The following is an 11,981-nucleotide window of genomic DNA, read 5'->3' as shown; positions in this document are numbered from 1 at the left end:
GAACCTTGGCGACAATGAGTCACGGGTCGCTCAGTTTCATGACCACATCGAGCAGCAATAGCAGACGCAGTAGCAAACGAAAGGGCTATAAGAGCAGAAGTGGTAGCAAACGAAAGGGCCGACAAACGAAACCAGAATTCGAGTATTACAAGAAGAATTAGAAAGACTAAGGAGCAATTTTGAAGTAACGCAGCAGGCAAAAGAAGACGCGTATCGAGCATTCTGGCAAGAGACAATAAGAAAACTTGAAGAAACCAGAAAAGAAACGCCATTAAACGACAAAGTTGGGGACGGCAAATTAAAAATAAAAGAACCACCAACATTCGCGGGAGGAGTAGACACACTTAAAATTATAGTATGGGTTGACCAATTGAATGCCTATTTCAAGTACGTAAGAGACACTGAGGAAAGGAAAACCGAATACGCGGCTGGACTACTCACGGGACACGCCCGATACTGGTACGTACAATACAGGAAAACGCAAGGAGAATACACACCACCGTGGGAAGAGTTCGAACAGGAATTAATAAATACTTTCGGTAATCAGGTGGAACAGCGGAACCTTTGTAAACGTCTGACTCTTTGTGATGTGAAAACTTGCACAAAGGGTGAGAGACGTTGAGATTAATAAAAGAATTAAGTCTGAGTGTATTAAAAGAAAAAGTCATCGTTTAAATAGTTTAGAATTCTAGGGTTATTCCCATTGCTCTTTGTTCTTGTGCATAATCATGCATTATCTTCATTGTTCGTTTTATTCTCATTGTTCTCATAGCGGGCTGATGAAGATGATGATGAAATCTAAATATATTGTTAAGACGATACAAAGTTAAACTGCGTCCATCAATACTTCTTAAAGCATGAGGATTTGAATGCTGTGTTGAATTGGTGAGAAGCGTTTCTTGACTAGTGTCGTAAATTGTCTTGATGATTTGCGTGTCCGGGAATTTTCTCGGTTACGCCGAACCACCGGAGTATCTTGGGTACGTAGTCAATTGCGGTTTGAAAAACTCATAAAGGGCTTGAAGAGCTTGTGCGTTCCTTAGCATTGGACCTAATTCGAACCGAATGTTTATCTTGGTTATCTTTCTTCGCAAGGTGATTCTTGCCATTATGTGTCTTCTACATATAAATATTCTGTGCGAGATGTTATCATCTGTGTCACACGTCCTGCATTTAGGTGAGTCGATTAGTTTGAATCGGTAGCGGTATGACTTAGTCGTAGGGAAGTGACCTGTACGTAGCTGGGTTGCTAGGCATCGTGTCGCTCTGGGTAGTTCGTTGAGGATCTTAGCAGTTTTTGCAGCTGTCAGCTTTCCGGCTGATATTTTTGAGGTATTGGACTTGAGGGCTGACAATTTCGAAGCTTCGATTTTCAGTGGAGCTGTGTAGCGTTCTCGCATTCTGCATCGCATTGCTGAGTATGAAGTCCTAAGTGGAATGTTACAGAAAAATTTTCTCTTGGATTATACAGGAGAAAATATAGTTTTGGATACTCAAAATGTAGTCTGAAAATGAAGTCAGATTCCTTGTTAGTATATCGGCTAGTACGCCCGCTTGTCATTAATATCTGGTTATTCAGGCTGATCGCGGGAGAGCTGGGTTCAACTCCCAGACAGGGAGATTTCTTTTTGCCATTTGAAATCAGAGAGTACTATATTTTTTAGAACATGTCAATTTTCTCCCTGTTTTATTGTGTTATTCATGTACACTTTCCATGTATTTGTTATGTGAATTATATCACCCCAGTATTTGGTCACGATGAAAGTGTTTCATAACAAAGATGTGGATATGGGGAAAAAGAAGTAGTTCTAGAGAATCAAATGACATATATATATATATTAATCATTTGTTAGTTATACAGACTAATTAAGGTCTACTCCATCACTTGATTTCTTACTTCCGTATGTGCAATTTTGATAACAATAGAATAATGAAATATTGATAAGTTTTAGATCAATTAATACAAGTCACTTCAGGAAGTTACTTTTATACGTCTAATTTGACTGCATGCTTTTATCTATAGATTATTTGAGATGTATGATGTTTGAGTAGAGATAAATGATTGAATGAACAGTATACAGTGGAGATGGAAAAATAGATCAATAGAGTGCTTTCAAATACGTTGTTCTACGACTAAGGTGTTTATGGTTTATTAGAGTTTATATAGTATGCAGCACAACTATCATTCTAAGACATCAGGTATCGATCAATAGCTATGTCTTTACATTATTTACAGTAGTTATATTATAATGGGTTGAGAAGATCCTAAAGTAGTATAGAGTAATGTCACAGATCAATCAAGAGTTCTAAGGATATGGTTGTTGTCGATTCTGCACAGAAAGCTTCCTTCTTGAGTACTTATTGCGCTTCAGTCAAAGCTTCTATTCTATACTTTAGATTTAGAAGTTGTTTAATTTTCACGGAAAAGCCAAGATAACATTCGATGGGGGTAGTGCATCTATTGTCAACTCGCAAAAGCGTATATCATCTAATTGGTGGACTATTAGGTAGACTTCAAATCAACAAGATGATGTATTATATAGATAACGTATATATTTGTAGCAAGCAAGGCTAATTCTCTCATTAGAATCATTTATGAGCTCACCAGTTGTTAAATGCGGAAGAATGTAAATAGCTAATAATAATCTAGCTATCTTCTATAATCACCCTTGATTATACACCACCATGACTTCAATCCACACTTTTCTGTCAATTTCGACAGAAGAGGAGAATGACGAATACGTAGAGGTAATAAATGAATTAGTTATAATAAACAAACTAACGACTCTGAAGTTCACTGACTATTTCGGTTCTCATGCGTTCTTATCCCACGTTTGGACTAGAGAACTATCTGATAAAGGTGCGTATAACTTTTTAGTGATATTAACACACTCATTTACGTTTAATCTAGATACCAATAAGCAATTGTCACATCTGCCACCTTTTAGAGTCACAGATGACGACGTAATCGAATTTCAAACTCAGAAACGCGTCAATGGCAGCACTTTTGTACCGACGGGGAAGTATTGCAGCTGGAATAAACTATCAGAGCTCAATCCAGGCGTCGTAAAGCCACAACCTAGACCGGAACAGTTTAAGGTTAGAAGCGATGATCACACAAGCACGACAAGCCAATTTAATAAAAGTTCGTCCCCAAGGAAGGATAATAAGGAATCGGATATCCACGTTTCTCCAACGAAATCTAGCGGTGCTTCTCGATGGGCCACATCAACCAAGACCCAGACGGTAGGGCAGATGCCTAAGGATATACCTAACGGTGCAGCTAGAGAAACCCCGAAACAGCCATCGCTTATAAGTCGACTCAACAACGATCAACTTGGAAACACACCAGAGAAATCAACCACGAGGAGACGATCTAATGGCCAAACCAATATTCAAAAAGCTGCTCCACCTCACTTAACCCAATCTACTGCAACTATGGACAACCATAACAGAGTGCCTGAATTACAAAAGCGAGCACAGCTGCCACACCCTCAAATTCCGTCTCAGCTCAATCCAGATGCCTCTCAGTTCAACTTTGGAAGTGTTCAAAATAGAAGGAGCTCCCTAGGAAGCAGAAGAAATCGTCAAAATGAACAACAGGGAGACAAGAATTCTGACATACTTAAAATCAAGAAGGAAAGTATACCAAAAACTACTCCGGATACAAACACATCCTTGTGGGCACCAAAACCTGCAAGTACGTCATTACATGCACCTAATCCATCTGTGGAAGCGGCTGAGACAAAGGTTTCAACATCGAGACCACCGAAGTTGCCTCCAACAGGGCCTAGGAAGTCTAATACCGACAGAAAGTCGTCTCTTAACAAAACTGGCAAGCCTAAACATAATGATATTGGTATGGGAAATGCTCATGGTAGTGCAAATACGTCAACTACCAACGGACCGGACAATGGCCAAGTCAATGCGCATGCAAATAGCAAGACAAATGGTCATTCTAGAGGACATACACGACAAAGTTCAGTCAATGAGCTGCTTTTAAGATTGCGGGCTGCTACACTCGCAACGGATCAAGATGGTGCTTCTGGCAGTGTAACTGAACAATCACAATCACAATTAGAACCGATAAAGGTAGTTCCACCTAGAAAACCATCTCAATCACGTCAACCATCGACAGTACCACCAAATAAGACGTCACAGCTATCACCACCAAGTAAACCGTCACAGCTATCAGAACCAAGGAAACAAGCACATATACCATCAAGCAAGCCATTTTTTCCGCCTCAAAAACCCCGTCGACAGTCTTATCAAAAGGAAGCAGCTGTCCTATCGACAACAGCCAGCATGCATGCTCCACGCGATCAATTGAACACTCGCAAGCCATCATATGATGGTAAACCTACTCCTTTCCGTTTTGCAGAACCACCAAAAGCACCTCGCTCAATGCGTAAAGGAAATGTACTACAACCTCAAGCAAAGCCATTTACGCCTGCTCAGAGACCAATTCAGACTGCAGAATCTTCTCGTCCAGTCAAACATCAACATAAGGATCCTAACCTTCGTCACAAGACATCACTCACTAGCAATATAAGTTGGGCAGATGCAGATGATGGGATGGATCTACCTGATATCTCCGCACTTAATCGTTGATTCTAATACAGTTGATTAGATGTTTTTGGAAATTAATTTTGTATTTTAATACTCCTATAATAATAATGACTAATAAATTACTAAAAAAATTCTATAAAATTACTTCTTTCCTTTGCCCTTAGCACGAGGTTTCTTATTTGAGCGACCGATAGCAGCGCCTGGTTTAGCGCGTTCACCTTCTTTGCTCTTTTTAGGAGCCTTGACAGATTTGTCCTCCTCGAAACCAGTTGATTTACGTTTCTTCGATGGTTGCGACTTGGCTTGTGATGATTTAGCTGAAGAATCTGCGAGTACCGACATCCTTTGTGGTTTGACGGCCTTCTTTGCGGATCTAACAGCGTAATCGATACCTTTACTCTTATTTTTATCTGCTTCGAGCTCTTCCTTCATTTCCTTCTTACGTCTGTCTTTTCTGCTCAAACCGGAGAATGCATTGAGTTTACGACCGAGAGAATCGTGTGTTTTCTTGGTCTTATCAGCATCACCTTTATCAAAGTTGGCATTGTATTGCTCTTTTCCAGCCTCTGTAGGGGTTTGTTAGAGTGTTATCAGTCAAATAATAAAGATTACCTACCTTTACTGTCTTTCTTTTCTTTTTCACTTTGGAACCATGTTCTCGCAGGACGTGACTTGATTTCATCCTCATGTTCAATCATATTTTTAGACTTTTGTAATTCCATTTCAGCAACTCTGATAGCTCTATCTTCCTTTTCTTCTTTGAGAATCTCATCAATTTGGTCTTGTAAACTTTCAACAAGTTCTGCGACATCTGAGAGAACATCAGTTGGTACTATTCTATGTTTTATAGAATCTGTAGATTGTGCTGAAGAGCGTTTGACGATATTCTTGAGCATTTTTCTATCAGTTTCACCAATGAGTGATACAGATCTACCTGATGTACCAGCTCTTGCAGTTCTACCAACTCTGTGTAGGTATATTTCAATTTGATTTGGTAGATCAAAGTTGATAACTGTTTCAACACCTTTAATATCCAAACCTCTACTTGCGAGATCGGTAGCTAGAAGATAATCACTTTTCTGATTCTTAAACCTCTCTAATGCGTTCAAACGTTGCTCTTGGGAGAGATCACCGTGGAGTTCTTCAGCATTGAGTTCCATTAAACCGAACATGATACGCATGCGATGAGCGAGTGCTTTACTACGGAAGAAAATGATAGTACGTTGCTTAAATGTTCTTCTACAGAGTGAAAGCAGTGTAGCAGTACGTTCCTTCAAATCATTCTTGCTATTAGAACGTATACGTACGAACTCCTGAGTAAGACCCTTTGCAGTTGACTTTTTAGGATCTACAAACAACCTTACTGGTTTATTGAGGGAGAGTCTGACAAGTTCATCAACCTTATCGGTCATCGTCGCAGAGAATAACATCGTTTGACGGTTCTTTGGACATTCCTTGACAATCTCATCGAGTTCGTCTTTGAAACCATCTTCAAGCATTCTATCAGCTTCATCCATGATGAGAATATCAAGGGCGTCTAATGTGAAGCTAGGTGAATTACGAACATGATCGATTAATCTACCAGGGGTAGCTATAACGACATCAGGACGCTGTTTTAATTGTTGTTCTTGTAATTTGAGTGAAAGACCACCAACACAAAGACAGAATGAGATATCACCCATAAATTTACTCAATGATTGACCAACTTCAAAACATTGCTGAGCCAATTCACGAGTTGGACACAAGACGAGTACTCTAGTCTCACCACCCTTTGAAGAAGTCTTTGGACGATACATCAGACGCTCTAAAACTGGTAAAATGAAGGCAGCAGTTTTACCTGAACCAGTAACGGCCTGACCGACAACATCTTTACCTGCAAGGGCGACTGGCATGACAGTCTTTTGGATTGGTGTTGGATGAGTGAATCCTAGACCAGAGATTGCCTTGAGAATTGGTCTCGAGAGGCCTAGGGAAGTGAAAGTGTTCTTTTTGTTGGTTGATGCTGTTGGCTGCTGAGCAAAGAATTCGTTCTTCTTGCGCTCCTCATCTTCATCTTCCTCTGAGTCGTCTTCGTCTGAGTTTTCTTCTTTTTGGTCTTGTTCGACATCTTCATCGTCTTCATCGTCTTCCTCGACGTTCTCCTCATCTGAGGAAGCGAGAGGGTCATCGTCGTCATCGTCGATGATGTTTTCGTCGTTTTCGCTCCCAGTGTCGTCGTCGTTGACGTCTTCTTCTTCGTCGTCGATATCGTCTGAGGTTGTTAGAGGTGAATGGTATGAATAAGAAGACATACTTTTATCAAGAACACTCTTCCTCTTCTCCTTTAGAGTGTCATCCAAAGTGTTGAGCTTCTTCTTTATAATGTTGTCGATTGAGCTGCTATTGATAGACTGGAGTTCATCAGATTTTGCGAGGTTTAGATGGTTGTTTATATTCTCAAAATCGAATTCGAGTTCAATTTCCTTCCCTTTACTAGAGACTGGTTTATCTTGTATGACTTCCTTGTTCTTACGCCTCTGTATCTGTTCTTTCTTGGACAACTTTGGCTGCTCTGGTTCCTCGAGTTCCTCTATTTCATCGATTTCTTCATCTGAATCTATCGTCCCAATAAAATCATCGACGACTTTATTTTTGTTCATCGTTGCTCAGAAAAAGACTCAAGCCAGTCTCTGATCTTAATTATATAATAAAATATTTCTTCTTGTAATTAAATTTCTACTTTTAGATTCTATAAGCTAGTATTATTCTCTACTTATGGCTTCTATCGTAGTTGTAGTCTAGTGATTACTGCTATAGTCCCTAGTAAGTTATTAAAACTAACTAATAAATTATCTTTTATTCTGCTTTTTGCTTTTTTCTTAATAAACTCACCGCTAGAATATTAGACCGAGTTGCTTTAATTAAGTCATCAATGACACTAACAAATAGACCAATGGCGACGAGCTGTACACGTTGCAGGGCCCGTAGAGTACGCTGCAATGGTAAACAACCCTGTAATGCCTGTATAAAACGTGGTGATGATTGTCTATTCTCTGAGAAACGTAAACCAGGTTTGAAGAAAGGCGCGGGCAAGCAATTAGAAATGCGAGTAGCTGAGTTAGAAGAGCAACTATCGTTCTATCAGAATCACCATAGTCATGATAGTACATCACCTTCGATATCAACGTCATCAGCTTTCTTTACTGACAATTACACTCTCAATCAATCAACAGTTACTCAAATTGTAGAACTTTTCTTTCACACTCTACACTTGCAAACACCCTTCTTGAACAAAAGTAAGCCTATCCTGAGGTTGACTTTAAATGCAATCATTTACTCTACTTTGACATTCATTAAATCTGACTACATTTGCCCTTTAACTGCAATAACTCTTCCACTCGGAATTGAAGAACAGGCCAGTCGATCTCGCGATATCGTCCTAAACGAATCAAATAATTCTTTAGATATCGATACAATCCAAGCACTCATTATACTGTCTTGGAATTCCTTAAGAGATGGTCACAACCCTGTTAGTTGGAGCCACCTCTTCTCGTTATCTCGTATTATCAATTTGATATTCAAGACCCGTAGATCACCTTTCATGCAATCTACACAACTTATTAGCATTACAACAGATGACACATCAACTGCATTTGAAGAATCAAAGAGACTTTTCTGGTCTGCCTTCATAATAGATAGATTGGCGAGCTTTACAACAGGCGTGAGTTTATGTCTTAGATGATTATACTCGCTCACAACCATAGTGGTCATTTGGAATAAACAATAATCAGAACGTTGAATTACCTTACTATAATTTAGAACTAGATGGTGATAACCGTCGGGCTATAGATGGATTCAGAAGTTATGTCGAGTTGTTCCTTCTTAACGATGACATACACTCATTGCTTTCAACTGAAGTGAACCTTTCCAATCAACAGGAAGTTGAGGACTGGCGTTCGATTCACAAAGACATCTCAGAGCGTATAGAATCTTTAATACCACCTACGAACAGTCTTCCTGAAGTTATCTTACTTTACAATTCAACAGTTCTGCGTCATCATTCACCATATGCATACCCACCACTAACTACACCTATATTTGAAGCTAGTGAGAATTCACGTAGTGTATGCGCCCAAGCAGCTAACCAAGTGAACGTCATAGCATCAAAATTAACTGCTGAAATGACAGATCAAAATATCTACAATCCTGAATTGAAAGGTATAACATCTTCGCCTATTTTCGTATGGAACATTTGGGTAGCCGCCCGTAATCATTTACTCGCATATTCTAGTGCACATGATACTTCACAAGGTCTTCCAATTGAATTCTACACACTGGTTCAATCACTTAGAGTTTTAGAACCAACATCAAGACTTGCTAACGTATATGCAAATGTATTAGATAAAATAAGTAGCTGTAATCTAGATACAAACATTCTAGCAACCGCCAGAACTTCTTTTACTGTCTTGAAGGACGCCAATGATCTTACAAAGACTTCAATTTTCACAACAGATTTAGACATTCTCTTTAAGGATATTTTTTCAAACATTGTATAAACAACATATTGGATAAAGTGTATAATTTCGTGTAAAGTGTACAATTTTTATTTTATATACTATAGTGATACATCAGAATATTAAATTTAACAACAAATTAGCCTAATTCTATCAGTCGTTCGAGATCATGGAAGGAAACCTAATATATTCATTAGTAAGAAACATTCAAGAATATGAACACTCACTCTATCTATAAATGGAATAAGTAAAAGAGATTGCACCTCAATCATTCGATCAGCGAGTAAACCTCTTCTTACTTTTGTCTTTTTAGTTGCATGGTCAACTTCTGGATTTTTGATAATTGCCTCGCCTGAACTACCAAAGCCGTACATAATCTCCATTCCATCCTCTTCGCTAGCGGTATCATCCACACCAAGATCATTGACAAGTCTAAGTGTTTCAATTGTACGTCGTATAACAACATGGAATGGATTCCTCTCCCATTCGGATCTATTCATGAATGCCAACCTGGTTATAACTCTAAATAACCTCTCCTTGAATTCGCTATCCTCTCTTAGCTTACTCAAGAGAGATTTAGGTGAAATCTTAACAAAGTTGTATAATGCCATACTCAATCTCTCCATATGTGCTAACGTTGATTCCGTGTTAAGCAGATGAAATTCCTTATCAAACTGCGGTATCAACTTGAGTAGTTCATCTATATAAACTGATTTCGTCTCTTCACTCAGAGAGGATGCTATTATTTCACGATTAGATTCAGGTGTTGAGATCACTGTTGCTGATTCAATTGCAAGGTCCTTCCAGTATGGTACACCAGCTTCGTATGGTGGTAGATATGCCAACATGTTACTCCTACTAATAGGGAACCCAGCTGGGTAAGCCTCCTGTTCATCCCTATTTGCTAAATAACCGAGAAAGAAATCGAACATCGTCCGAACAATATCTGAGGCTGAATAATGTCTGGACAAATCGAGTGATCTAGCAACATGTGAAATTATCTGCAAAGTATCATTCCTAACTTGGAAAACCTCAAGTGGTGTTGCCATATCATTATCTCTCCAATCAGAAATAAGTAACAAAGATCTAATTAAAGTACTTGAATTGGCTATTATACCATGATTGCAAGTAGTTGTTGATAGATTGCGAATTATATTGGTAACATAGAGTATTTTATTAATTGGTGTCGTGCATGGATAAGAATCATTGATGTCCTTCTCCGGTTGGAGGTTAGAGCCCATTTGACAAACTTGCTTATGTAAATCCATCTGTCTTGTCATTATTTTTTCGAGAGGGTGCGAATTAAATTGAACATCTCCTGTTTTAGATTCATCTACGAGTAATTCCAAAAGTTCCTCGAACAACTCTTCAGATTTTTCTAATGCTATTTCCGGAACTAAACTTGAAGTCGAGAGGAGGGTCAAACAGACGAGGGCGTGACTCAACTCGAAATTGAGTCTACTTCTGAGTGAGAGAATCAATTTCGATATCTCGACATCTCTGAACTCATTCACTGAACGTGGAGTTATCATAGCCTTATTAATCGCACGCTCATCTTCAAATTCATCCATATTCAAACCTCCGTAAGTATTGATTGACCTCTTGTATGGTATATAAGTATCTCCTTTTTGACGTGTAGGTGGTGCTTTCTGTTTTTTAATCTGTGGCGGCTGCGGAAGGTGCTGTTGTGGTTGTTGTTGTTGCTGCTGTTGCTGCTGTTGTTGCTGTTGTAATTGCTGCTGTTGTTGTAATTGTTGTTGCTGCTGTAATTGTTGTTGTAGTTGTTGCTGTTGTTGCAATTGTTGCTGTGTTGCCTGTGGTGGCTGGAATTGGCCTGAGGCCTGCCTTGAATGGGTTCGACTTTCTGACCTAGGTGGTTGAGTCTGTGACGCTGGTGACTGAACTGGTATGATTGGTGTAGCAGCTTGTGCTCTCACATGAGGGCTATTGACACCAATATGTGGAGATTGTTGCGGGAGGTGTACTGAAGTTTGCTGTGGAGTATTAGACATCCGCATCTGCTGTGGAGGCATGTAGGGTGACTGATTGTGAGGTGTGGGTGAAAAATGTTGTTGTGGTGTGCTAGACTCAGCCAGAAGTTGTTGGAGTTGCTGTTGCTGTTGCAATTGAGCTTGTTGTTGTTGGAATTGCTGATATTGCTGCTGTTGCTGTTGCTGTTGTTGTTGTTGCTTCAATGCGGCTGCCTGTTGGTCTCTCAATTGTTGCTCTCTAAGCTGTTGCTCCTGCTGTGCTTGAGCCTGGGCCTGCACCTGTGCTTGGATTTGCTCTTCACGTTGTCTCTGTTGCTGCTGCTGTAATTGCTGCTGCAGTAATTGAGCTTGTGCCTGCTGCTGACCTTGATGTTGCTGGGCTTGTTGTTGAGCTTGTTGGGCCTGATGTTGGCGTCTAGCGATAAACATTTTAATGTATAATTCCTCAAACGGTTGTAATAAATGAAAGTAATAACTCATTGTCTGGTTTAGAACATTGACGTTGTTGTACTGTAATGGAACCTGGAGTATCTGCAAGACCTGAGGCCACTGCTGTTCTCGCTGCAACTTAGCTGAGCCACCGAGTTGAATGACGACACCGAAAAGTTTATATAGATCTATGGTCTTGTTACCTAATGGAAGTTCACCCTTACCACCATTTGGCTGAGGGGGCCAAGTGAGTATCTGAGGGGGGATTGGTGTATTACGTCGTACCATTAAATCGGATAACGTCTTATAAAACTCATGGGGGGATATCTTAAACGGGATGACTGGCTGCTGGGGATGTTGTTGTGGAAGCTGCTGTGGAAGCTGCTGAGGGAGTTGCTGAGGAGTGATATGCTGTGGAGTGGTGTTGCTAGCATGCTGCTGCTGCTGAGCCGCTATCTGCTGCTGTTGCATTTGTAGCTGTCGCTGCTGCCTGGTGTAT

At 39.9% G+C, this 11,981-nt stretch overlaps 6 protein-coding genes and 1 non-coding gene across 7 annotated transcripts in view; 4 read left to right on the top strand and 3 right to left on the bottom strand.

Moving 5' to 3' along the window:
• WALSEDRAFT_65034 (hypothetical protein) overlaps positions 1-622 on the top strand; it is a gene marked incomplete at both ends in the record, with an annotated part of 1,208 nt that extends 586 nt beyond the window's left edge. Inside the window, one exon of the mRNA XM_006959073.1 lies at positions 197-622. Within this exon, the coding sequence (XP_006959135.1) occupies positions 197-622 (426 nt within the window). The remainder of the gene's footprint in view (positions 1-196) is intronic.
• A 331-nt stretch (positions 623-953) lies between these two features.
• Positions 954-1,412, bottom strand: WALSEDRAFT_33074 (hypothetical protein; the record flags this gene model as incomplete). Its single annotated transcript, XM_006959072.1, has 1 exon — positions 954-1,412. The coding sequence occupies one exon, from the start codon at positions 1,410-1,412 to the stop codon at positions 954-956; it is 459 nt and encodes a 152-aa protein (XP_006959134.1).
• A 111-nt stretch (positions 1,413-1,523) lies between these two features.
• Positions 1,524-1,620, top strand: WALSEDRAFT_t59. Its single transcript has one exon. It is a non-coding gene; the product is annotated as a tRNA-Asp (tRNA).
• A 912-nt stretch (positions 1,621-2,532) lies between these two features.
• On the top strand, positions 2,533-4,611 carry WALSEDRAFT_57924 (hypothetical protein; the record flags this gene model as incomplete). The annotated part of the gene is made up of 3 exons (XM_006959071.1): positions 2,533-2,748; positions 2,794-2,860; positions 2,912-4,611. The coding sequence occupies exons 1-3, from the start codon at positions 2,686-2,688 to the stop codon at positions 4,609-4,611; spliced, it is 1,830 nt and encodes a 609-aa protein (XP_006959133.1). The 5' UTR covers positions 2,533-2,685.
• A 99-nt stretch (positions 4,612-4,710) lies between these two features.
• Positions 4,711-8,269, bottom strand: WALSEDRAFT_39359 (DEAD-domain-containing protein; the record flags this gene model as incomplete). The annotated part of the gene is made up of 3 exons (XM_006959070.1): positions 6,863-8,269; positions 5,186-6,820; positions 4,711-5,135 (listed from the first exon to the last, which is right to left on the bottom strand). Exons 1-3 carry the CDS (start codon positions 7,206-7,208, stop codon positions 4,711-4,713), a joined length of 2,406 nt encoding a protein of 801 aa, XP_006959132.1. The 5' UTR covers positions 7,209-8,269.
• WALSEDRAFT_69539 (hypothetical protein) lies at positions 7,263-9,134 on the top strand. Its single transcript, XM_006959069.1, has 2 exons — positions 7,263-8,269; positions 8,313-9,134. The coding sequence occupies exons 1-2, from the start codon at positions 7,481-7,483 to the stop codon at positions 9,102-9,104; spliced, it is 1,581 nt and encodes a 526-aa protein (XP_006959131.1). The 5' UTR covers positions 7,263-7,480; the 3' UTR covers positions 9,105-9,134.
• Positions 9,135-9,140: 6 nt separating this feature from the next.
• WALSEDRAFT_57921 (hypothetical protein) lies at positions 9,141-11,969 on the bottom strand. Its single transcript, XM_006959068.1, has 2 exons — positions 9,290-11,969; positions 9,141-9,243 (listed from the first exon to the last, which is right to left on the bottom strand). The coding sequence occupies exons 1-2, from the start codon at positions 11,951-11,953 to the stop codon at positions 9,202-9,204; spliced, it is 2,706 nt and encodes a 901-aa protein (XP_006959130.1). The 5' UTR covers positions 11,954-11,969; the 3' UTR covers positions 9,141-9,201.
• Between the last annotated feature and the right edge of the window lie 12 nt (positions 11,970-11,981).

This window comes from Wallemia mellicola (assembly GCF_000263375.1).
Source record: "Wallemia mellicola CBS 633.66 unplaced genomic scaffold WALSEscaffold_14, whole genome shotgun sequence".
NCBI classification, from domain to species: domain Eukaryota; kingdom Fungi; phylum Basidiomycota; class Wallemiomycetes; order Wallemiales; family Wallemiaceae; genus Wallemia; species Wallemia mellicola.
Note: the sequence above shows the minus strand (reverse complement) of the source record. Positions and strands in the feature narration are given on the sequence as shown.